Source organism: Bufo gargarizans, chromosome 5 (assembly GCF_014858855.1).
Source record: "Bufo gargarizans isolate SCDJY-AF-19 chromosome 5, ASM1485885v1, whole genome shotgun sequence".
NCBI lineage: Eukaryota > Metazoa > Chordata > Amphibia > Anura > Bufonidae > Bufo > Bufo gargarizans.
Window position 1 is genome coordinate 106,544,467 of NC_058084.1, and position 11,096 is coordinate 106,555,562.

Below are 11,096 nucleotides of genomic sequence, written 5' to 3' on the forward strand. Positions count from 1 at the left end.
TGTCCCATGAAAAGATAGAAGAAAATATTTACAAAAATGTGAGGGGCGCACTATAATGGATATGTATGTTGTTCCGCACTCATTTCTTTCATGTACTTTCATACTTGCATAATTACAGACCAGACTTCTAGGGGAGTAGATCTGTATGGCTCCTACGTTATCTAGACGTATGACTTACAGGGTTCTCTCTGTTTTTTCATATTTCAGGCTTTGGCAACAGCAATAGCATCTACCAAAGTGCTGAAAGCACAGCAAGTAGTAAAGGGCGAATCTGGAGAAGAGGTTGGTCACATTCTGGCTGAGCCAGCTATGCTTGTTTTAGTTTTTTTCAGCGGTAGTTCATTTGTAGGTTAGGCCACGTTCACACTTCAGTTATTAGGTCAGTTATTTCCGTCAACCATGGTGCGGGTCAAAAACACAGAACAGGTACAGACCTTTCCAATATACCTGATCTCTGAGGAGGCTTCACTACTGGTTTTGGCTCACAATTACTGATGGAAATAACTGACCACATAACTGAAGTGTGAACTTGGCCTTACCGGAATGTACAGTGTGGGTAAAAAAAAAAAAGAATGAAAAATGTATTGTGATGCCAGGGTTAGAATATTGCCATAACTGAAAATCATGATGAGTTGGATATAGTACAGATGACTATTGCTCCATTCACTCTGGGAAGTCTGGGATTCATGGGGGCCCCAGCGGTCAGACACCCACCGATCCTATACGTATCTCCTGTTCTATGGATAGATGACTAGATCTTGTGGTGGGACAAGCTCTTTAAAGGGAACCTGTCATACTGAGTAAGTGGTCTGCTCGGCCATCATCATTTTATAGAGTAAGAGGAGCTGAAAGATTCAGTGTAAGATCTCATGTCCGTGACTAGAGATTGCAATAACAACTGTGGAGGCCATTAAAAGTCTGATGCGTATCAATATGTTATACTTAACCCTTGCCATGAGTGCAGGGCGCGCTGTGAACTGCACAGGAGCTTTGTTACTGGTTAGTTTGGACGGGCTTCCGGACCATTAGACGCACCACTTTAAGCTGTGGAGGGAGGCTTATTCAGCCGTGTGCGATCTTCACAGGGTGGTGCCTGACCGGGTAAGCAGCCTCTTGGTGGGCAGTGGGCTTCAATTTTAGAAACGTTTGATATATGAAAAGTGTTGTTTGGCAGATCTGTAGAATGAGGAGTCAGAAGCGCTCAGCCTAGTGCTGCTGCTCCTTGCTGATGAGCATGATTGTGAAGATGGCCTCAATAGAAAGTTTATCAGTCTTCAGTAGTGAGAAGAAGCAGCACTTAGCTGAGCGCTACTGTCCCCTTGTTCTGGAGATCAGCGGGGGTTTTAGCGCTGGGACCCCCACGATCAACACTTTTGATTTCTCCCTATAACATATCAAAAAAGTGTAGTTACTCTTTAATGTTGGTCAGTGTGTCTGCCTGGGGTTCCTAAGCCCCTGAAGGGGTCTGGAGTGATCAGACAGGTTATTATAACCAAGGGATAAAGTACAGGGAAGATACAGTATATTGGACTGTAATGACCTGCTGTGCATTCACTCTAGACCCCTCCCAGGGGCTTATTAACCCTATCCTGGAGGGAGGGGAGCAATCTTATTTATATAGGACTGTATGTTGGAGGGGGTGATGTTATTTACATGGGACTGTATGTTAGAGAAGCTGAAGGGAGGGGAGACATGTTATGTTAGTAATGGTTCTCCTGCATACATTCCAACCTCTTAGGGCATGTTCCCACCACTCCTATTTATTTCTGTTGTTGTGCTCTGTTAGGTGAGCAGAACAACAAAAATAATGGAAGAGCTGGACTGGGCACATAACTGACCTGAACAGACTGCATTGGCTTTAATGGGATCCGTTCAGTTTCCATTCGGTATCTTGGCTTTTTACCAGACAAAAGTGTCCTGCACACAAGGCTTTTTTTTTTAAACCAGTCTTTTTGACAGAATCTGAGCCGGAGACCCTGATCGGAGCCTCCAACGCAGATGTGAACAATTCCTTAACATTATGTATGCATACATATTATTTATATGAATTACTGCAACTTTCATACTCCTCCTCTGCTAAAAAATACTCCTGAAAAATTGTAAAAATGTTGGGTGACCTCTTTACAAAACATTATGGTTTTGCTTGAGTCTGTGTTGAAATACTTTATGCCACATTTATCAAATGTCCCATATTACTTGATAAATTGGTCTTAGACCTAACACTTTTGTCTAGAGAAGCTCCTCCAGTTTTCCTCCTCCCCCTCCTCCTGGAGTGAGATTGAAACTCATTAACATAGCTAACCACACCCACATAACAAAACATAGCTAACCACACCCACATAACAAAACATAGCTAACCACACCCACATAACAAAACATAGCTAACCACACCCACATAACAAAACATAGCTAACCACACCCACTTTTCCACTCACATAACAAAACTAGAGGGAGTTAAAGGGAACCAGTCACTGGGATTTTGGGTATAGAGCTGAGGACATGGGTTGCTAGATGGCCGCTAGCACATCCACAATACCCAGTCCCCATAGCTCTGTGTGCTTTTATTGTGTAAAAAAATACGATTTGATACATATGCTAATTAACATAAGAGTCATATCTTACTTGTGTGACCAGAGAAGAGTCATATTTTCAAGCTCTGACTCATCTCAGGTTAATTTGCATATATATCAAATCGGTTTTTTTACACAATAAAAGCACACAGAGCTATGGGGACTGGGTATTGCGGATGTGCTAGCGGCCATCTAGCAACCCATGTCCGCAGCTCTATACCCAAAATCCCAGTGACGGGTTCCCTTTAAGTAAAAATGCAAAAAGTCACAAAAGCCCTATTTTTGCGACTTTTTATGCCAGAATTCTGGAGTGAAGGTATGATAAATTGGGGCCTATATGTTTTGCTGTCTGCAAACCACAAATCCGTAAAACACGGGTCCCGGCTGTGTGCATGCTGCCTTCCCCCTCCCCCCCCCCCCCAATTCTATAGAAACGATCTATCCTTGTCCACAAAAGGACAGCGTGCCGTCTGCACTGTTTGCATTCAGTGGAGGACTAACCTGCTCGGTATCTTCTCTGCTCCCTTCCTCTCCCCTCAGCACTGGTGCAGTGATCTCATAGTTAAAGAGGACCTCTCCCCTCTCCTGACATGCCTGCTTTAATAGCTCCATGCACTCCCCATGTAATAACAATTCTGGAGCATCTATTCTTATGGCTCTATGTTGTGCCATTCCTTTATTATTTCTGCTAGAAGTTATGGATGAATTGCTAGCAGTCTGCAGTAAGGGTACAGAGGGAAGGTAACCAATTCAGGGCTCCAGACAAAAAAAAAATATCAAGGAGCCATTGGCTCCTAACCTGAAACATTTAGGAGACAAATTAAAATTTTTAGTCGCCAAATTTAAAATACATATAATTACGGTATAATAATAAAAATAAAGAACAGGTCTTACCTAGGGTTGTCACGATACCAAAATTTTGACTAGATTTTGATACCATAAAAAAAGTATTGCGATAGTAGATACCATGTTAAAAAAAATAAAAACGCCAAAAAAGCTGCGTGCATTCCAGATTTTATGGAACGTCTGGACCATAATAGAACAGTCCTAACCTAATTTTTGTCGGGACAAGGTGACTAAAAAAACGGCAAATTGCAAGTTTTTTGTTTTTTTTTCTGTTACAGCGTTCACCGCATAGGAGATATTTTTAAATATTTTAATAGTTCGCACTTTTTTCGGGCGTGGCAATATGTATTTTTTATTTGTATTGTTTATATATTTTATATGTAAAATTGGGCAAGGGGGTGATTTAAACTTAATATTTTGGTGTTGTTTTTATTACTTTTCATTTAATAACTATTTCCCTCCTTATGGGCCAGAACCTGGGATCTTTCATCCCTTGTCCTATTCACCCTAATAGAGCTCTATCAGGGTGAATAGGACATCACACTCTCCCTGCAGCTCTGTGCTCTGTGCACACAGCACAGTAGGGGCTATCCCTTGCGGCTCTTCAGCGTACGGTGCCCCAGTGAACACTGAACAGACGCGTCCACTCTGGGGTTCACCTGAACCCCTACTTCTTTGGTGTAAGAGTGGCTCAGTCAGCCCCAACTCCGGCCCCAGCTGGCTGAGCAAGGCATACAGCTGAGCCCGCTGGTAATTATCCAGGCAGTCAAAGGGAAGGGCAGACTTCATGGGCCCTGGGGCCCCCTTGTAGGGAGGCTTCCACTAGGGCCCCTTGGGTTTGTAGTAGGGGGGCTGTAGCTGGTAAGTGGGCCCATAGTTTGGGAAGGGCGGATAAGAAGGGTGCATGATCAGAGTCCTGCAAGGAGTAGGTGGGCTCCGCGGCTGCCCCTTTTATCAGCCTATTATACCAGCCCTGCGGCCCTAACACCTTCACTGCCAGCCACACTTCAGCCTCCCCAGCGTGGTGGCATCTCCGCATTATAGGCTGTACAAATGGCGGAGTGCTCCCTCATACCGCCGCACGTGCGCCAACCGATGGAACTGGTCACAATCGCACTTATCGGGCTCGCACCAGAAAAGCCCCCCTTCCCCCCCCACACTTCAGCATAAAATAGGAAACTCGCAGAGATAGTTAGGTAGGCGGGGGGATACTGGGCAGCGGCAGCCATTGGCAAGTGGAGAGGTGCTCATCAGTCATCTCGCCACTTGCTAATGTTAAGTATGTAAAGGGTTAATAGGAGCCCCGCGCTGGTCAAGACACTAAATAGCCAGTGAACCATATATCTCTCAATAGTCCGTGCTTAGTAGGAGGGGAGGCTATCTCCTGGAGGTTATCTCCTACTAAGCATGGACTATTGAAAGAGATATGGGTCACTGGCTTTTTAGTGTCTTGACCAGCGTGGGGGTCCTATTAACCCTTTTCTTCCCTTATTAAGATAATTTTAGTGAGCCCAGGCAGGGAGCGCACACGGAGCACCAGCAGTGGCCCCCTGAGTGTTATCAGGGTCGTAAAGACATAAGGAGTAGCCTTTAGCAGCGGCAGCGCAGGGGCGACTGTGACTGTTTGTGGAACGGTAAGTATTTGCTTCTCAAGCTAACCTGTTCTGTGGAGCAGTCGGCATGGAGCGGCTCCCTGTCTTCATGACTGAAGAGCAAGCTGCTACTGTGTTCAGCGCGGGAGAATGTGGGTGTGAGAGGAGCAACCAATGGCAGGGCAGCCCACGGATACTATGACCAATCAGCAGCCTCCTCTCTAATAACAGAGCTCTGTACTGTGCGGAGCTCTGCTATTGGATTGCCGTCTGCCTGCTGTATGAAATACCGTTTTTCTTAAAGCGGCAGAGCAGCGGAGGGTCTAGGCGCAAATGGCGACAAGAATACAAAGTCTTGTCGCCATTTTGCAATTCTAGGTTGCATTTGCGACCATTTTGGTCGCCATCTGGAGCCCTGCAATTGGGAGAGTGTACCTGCACAGTCTGAAAATGGCAGCGCTGATTGGATAAAATGAGTTTGTGGAAGTACACCCCCCCCAACTTGTTACCTCCTCTCTGTACCCTTACTAAAGGCTAATGGCAATTAATTCATAACTTCTAGTAGAAATAATAAAGGCATGGCACAACATAGAGCCATAAGAATAGATGATTTAGAACTGTTATTACATGGGAAAAGCATGTAGCTATTAAAATAAGCATGTCAGGAGTGGGGAAAGGTCCTCTTTAAGCAAGTAAGGCTACTTTCACTCTCTCGTTTGGTCCAGATCCGTCATGGATCTTCACAGACGGATCCGTTCAGATAATACAACCGTCTGCATCTGTTCAGAATGGATCAGTTTGTATTATCTTTAACATGTGCCAAGACGGATCCATCTTGAACACCATTGAAAGTCAATGGAGGACGGATCTGTTTTCTATTGTGTCATAGAAAACGGATCCGTCCCCATTGACTTGCATTGTGTGTCAGAACGGATCCGTTAGGCTTAGTTTCGTCAGACTGACACCAAAACGCTGTGTCCACCTCCAAAGCAGAACGAAGGCAAACTGATGCATTCTGATCGGATCCTTTTCCATTCAGAATGCATTAGGGCAAAACGGATCCGTTTTGGACCGCTTGTGAGAGCCCTGAATGGATCTCGCAAATGGAAAGCCAAAACGCCAGTGTGAAAGTAGCCTAAAGCAGCTCAGACATCTTTCATTCATCTCTACTTCTAAATTCATACTAATATATAACTATGTTTCTCTAGACCAGGGGTACTGAACTGGCGGACCACTGTCCGGATCCTTCCTCTTAACTTTATCTACATCCTCAGGGCGCAGATACAGTTGAATACAGTGGTGAAGTAGGGAGCTGTCGACTTCCTGCTTCAACTCTTCCCTGCCACTGGGGATTCAGCGCGGGCTATAAATACATTTATATTTTAACAGTGCAGGTGTTTTGTGACGTGGTGATGCCTATGATGTTTATTTTTATATTGTTAATTTTTATTATGGGGAAAAGGGAGGTGTTTTGAATATATATTTTTTTAAACATTTTTTACACTTATTAGAGGATTTCAATATGCAGTATATGGGAAATTCTGTATATTTGTATGGAGCACTGCCACCTGCAGGGCTCAATAAAAACTATCGCTCTATAAGCATGGAACTCTCAGAGAGATCCAGGCCATTAGATAGAAGCCATTCAGACCCGGGGAGTGCAGTGCTCTTTGGGAAAGCTGCCTGAGATGTCACAGCATATGAGGGTTTAAATGTCTGTGATCGGTGTAATAGCCAATCGTAGACATTAGCCCTTGGTGTCTGCTGTTTAAAACGGCAGAAACCCAGCTGCTGTGTTGTCTGCTGAGCTTGCGAGTGGGTGCCATCTTTGAAGACCCAGTCAGGAAAGGGTTAAACTAAGTGTGCAGTTTTATTAAACTGTGGGGTATCCCCTTTAAATCTCTGTATTCTTTTTTTTTTATGCTTTGGATTGACTGTTATTTAAATATACATGTGTTAGTCCAGTTTTTTTTTTTTTTTTTTTTTTTTTTTACAAAAATCTTATTGTTTTTTAAACTTCTGCCAAGCTGACTTGCCGTGGACCGGAAGTTCGGGGCCGCAGACCGGAAATGCAGATGCGGACAGCACATTGTGTGCTGTCCACATCTTTTCTGTCCCCATTGAAAATGAATGGTTCCGCACCCGTTCCGCGTAATTGCAGAGCGGATCCGGACCCAAAGTGTGGACGTGTGAATGAAGCCTAAAGTGGAGCTTAACCCAAAAAGGTTAACCTGTTACTAGGGCTGCAATGATTAATCGAAGTTATCGATAATATTCGATAACTGGATTCGTTGTCGACGAATCCCGTTATCGAATAATCGTCCGATTCGTTGCTATGCGGGCGGTGTGGTGCTATGCCTGCGGGTCCTTGAACTTTAAATCAGCGCACCTTTATTACCTTACAATGAAGCTCCAGTAACAGGCAGAGCGGGCGGCGGCGTAATGTCACTTACTCACATGACGCGCCTGCTTCATTCATAAAGATGTGCTGATTATGGGATCTGTGCACTGTTATGGGGAGCTGTGGATGACACTGTTATGGGGAGGGGGAGCTGTGGATGACACATATAGAATAAGATGCTATATAGTGTCATCCATTGATTTCCGCCCCCCCCCCCCCCCCCCAATATCAGTGTCATCCACAGATTCCCCCCCTCTCCATAACCGTGCACAGATTCCCCTCCCCATAACAGTGCACAGATCTTCCTCCCCATAATAGTGCCATCCACAGATCCCCCTCCCCATAATAGTGCCATCCACAGATTCCCCTCCATAACAGTGCCATCCACAGATTCCCCTCCATAACAGTGCCATCCACAGATTCCCCTCCATAACAGTGCCATCCACAGATTCCCCTCCATAACAGTGCCATCCACAGATTCCCCTCCATAACAGTGCCATCCACAGATTCCCCTCCATAACAGTGCCATCCACAGATTCCCCTCCATAACAGTGCCATCCACAGATTCCCCTCCATAACAGTGCCATCCACAGATTCCCCTCCATAACAGTGCCATCCACAGATTCCCCTCCATAACTGTGCCATCCTATCCACAATTTGTTTTAATATGGCTTTTGAACATAATTTTTCAAGTGAAATCATATAAACCTCATTTTGGTGTTTTTTCCTGATTTTAATTGATGAAATTATCGACAACTAATCGATTATTCAAATAATCGTTAGCTGCAGCCCTACCTTTTACCATTCATGAATTACTTCTCGACTCCTGATTGTAGATATTTCCCCCTACAGTCTGCTGTTTTATTTTCTGCTTCTTATATGCAAGTGAAGGGGTTGTGAACGTGAGCTGCTCAGGTAGTCGGAGCAGCTACAGTAATGTGAGCAAAAGCTCCAGTCCATATCTGCTTCCTCTTACTGGTGTGTGTTCCTCAGCCCTTGGATTCACTTGCGCAAAAGATTGTGTAATTTTCATAAAATGATGCTGCTAGAGTCACTCATACTGTCGGTGAGAAAGCCGCTCAGGTTCACATCCCTGACACTGGGGTATGGAGGCTGACCGATTGTCAATGTATGCATTCATTGCATAACTGAGCAGACTGCAGGGGAATGGGACGCGATGTACAATGCAGGGGCAAAGAATTATTCTGGCTTGGCGGCAGTTACACTTTTTTGTGAAAGTAACAGGTCCTCTTCATTGAGACTTTGGAGACCTGACATAGCCGTACTAGTCAGACTGTGAAAGCTGAATTGGCATCATGACTTTAAAGGGGCTTTTTAATATTGATGACCCATCCTCAGGAAAGGTCATCGATCTCAGATCGGTGGTGGTCCGAAACCCGGCACCCCTGTCGATCAGCTGTACGGGGAGATGGCGTGCGCAGGTGTCTCCCTTCTCTCTGCCTGCCTGCTGCCCCATAGACCTACAGCAGCGGACAGGAAGACGGAAGGGAGACAGCGTGTGCGCCGTCTCCCCATACACCTGATCAGCGGGGGTGCCGTGTGTTGGACCCCCACCGATCTGATATTGATGACCTATCCTGAGCATAGGGCCTCAATATTAAAAGCCTGGAAAACCCCTTTTAAAGAAGGGGAAAAGCAGCTTGGCAGCAGTGGATCCAGCTCATTTTATTGTACCGTGTCTCCAAGCTGGGGAACCTCTTGAAATCTGTACCTTTTACAGGCCGAATGAGAATGTTTCTGCTTTTCTGTGACTATTTTAGAGTCTCATAATGATGCCATGTTCCTCTACCATTCCTTTAAGTTGCTGGTGCCATTTCATGACACTCCTGTGGATGTGGAGCAGAACGAAGATTTACCAGACTACCTTCCCGAGGATGAAAGCCCTATGAAGGAGCAGGATAAAGCTGTGTCTCGCGTCGGGGCACACCAGGACGGTGGGAGCAGTTGGCTCAGCACTGCGGCAAACTTTTTATCCAGATCCTTTTACTGGTGACATGCGATTTAGAGACTAAAAGACTGCAAGACAATATTTCAATCATCCCAGTGAAGTGCAATTTGCAATAAAAATATTACGCCACAAAAAAAAAAAAAAGTTTTAAACCGCGCAACTTACGCTGTGTTTTACATGTACAGGATATCCGAGCTGGTAAAGCAGCATGGCGGACAGAGGTCACAAGAGAGTGTTGCTTCATTTATTGCGTGTTGCCTCACTTTGTCATGGGTCCACCCTTTGCTATTACACTGTCATGTTATAAGCCAAATAATTGTGATAGTGCACACTGATACTCAGCCTTAAGGTCACTGGTATGTTGTAATACACAAGAAGCGTCTCCTCACCTCAGTACTCAGGACCGCCAGTTCTCGTTCTGATTACATATTAGTGCACGAACGCCTTTTTAAGAAAAAATTTCTTTCTTTCGCCTTATATTACAGAAGGACTGGTTTCTGGGACACATGCTACTGTCCACAGTAACACAATCTCATTATTATTATTATTTTTTTTGGCTTTTATTTGGCACAAAAATTTGAAAACTTTTCCAAATCTGCAAGTGTTATGCCTTCTATAGGAAAGAGAATGTGAGTTCTGCGCAGGTCCAAACTGTTAGTAGGCAACGATACCAGAGATTTGTGTTGCATCAAACCTATAGATGTAATAAAATCCACCTCTTCTCTTCAAAATAGCAACTTTAGTCCTGCCCGAATATTAATGATCATATTAAGAGCTAATGATTTCAGTGAGAGCCATGAATATGCAAGGTTTTAACCACGAGTAGAAATGATATAAAACAGGCTCCCAGTGTAATAACCACTATGGATATAAAAATGCATAGATCTGTTTCTGCTGCCTGCTATATACCACGGTGCCATGTTTACAGACCCTCTATAGGAAGTCCAGCTCTTTTTGTTCCCTGTCTATGATGGTGGTGTTTTTATAGTTGCAAATGTTTGTAATGAAAAGAAAGGGTGATTCGTATGTTTTAGATGTCCAATTCCTGTGATTGTTTCATACATTTTTTTCCCTTCTGATGGACCACGAATTCACAGTCGCACAGTTTGAAAGTTTGTCATACAGTTTTTCGGTCACTGGAAAGTAAGAACTTGTGTGAATTAATTCTGTAAAATGGTTTGAAAAACAGTTTTTTGTCTGATGATGGACCACCATTGATTTCCACATTGAAAGTGCACTGTCTCCAACTTTGGTACTTCTCATAGATTAGGGTACTTTCACGATTCCGTCAGGCAGTTCCGTCGCCGGAGCTGCCTGCCGGATCCATCAAAACGTGTGCAAACTGATGGCATTTGTCAGGCGGATCAAGATCCAGATCCGGATCCGTCTCTCCGGTGTCATCCAGAAAAAACGGATACAACATTTAAAAAAAATAATATTTCAGGTCTGAGCATGCGCAGAGCGCAATGTCGGATCAGTTTTTCCGGAACACTCGGGGGCCGGATCCGGCATTAATGCATGTCAATGGAAAAAAATGCTGGATCTAGCATTCCGGCAAGTGTTCCGGAATTATGGATAGAGATAAAACTGCAGCATGCTGCGGTATTATCTCTGTCCTGAAAGGTCAAAAAGACTGAACTGAAGACATTCTGATGCATCCTGAACTAATTGCTCTTCATTCAGTATGCATTAGGATAAAACTGATCAGTTATTTTCCG

At 44.4% G+C, this 11,096-nt stretch overlaps 1 protein-coding gene across 1 annotated transcript in view; it reads left to right on the plus strand.

Annotated features, from left to right (window-relative positions):
- ARMC1 (armadillo repeat containing 1) overlaps window positions 1-10,765 on the plus strand; it is a 59,827-nt gene extending 49,062 nt beyond the window's left edge. Inside the window, exons 6-7 of the mRNA XM_044294966.1 lie at window positions 208-282; window positions 9,232-10,765. Of these exons, the coding sequence (XP_044150901.1) occupies window positions 208-282; window positions 9,232-9,423 (267 nt within the window). The 3' untranslated portion in view covers window positions 9,424-10,765. The remainder of the gene's footprint in view (window positions 1-207; window positions 283-9,231) is intronic.
- The last annotated feature ends 331 nt before the right edge of the window (window positions 10,766-11,096 follow it).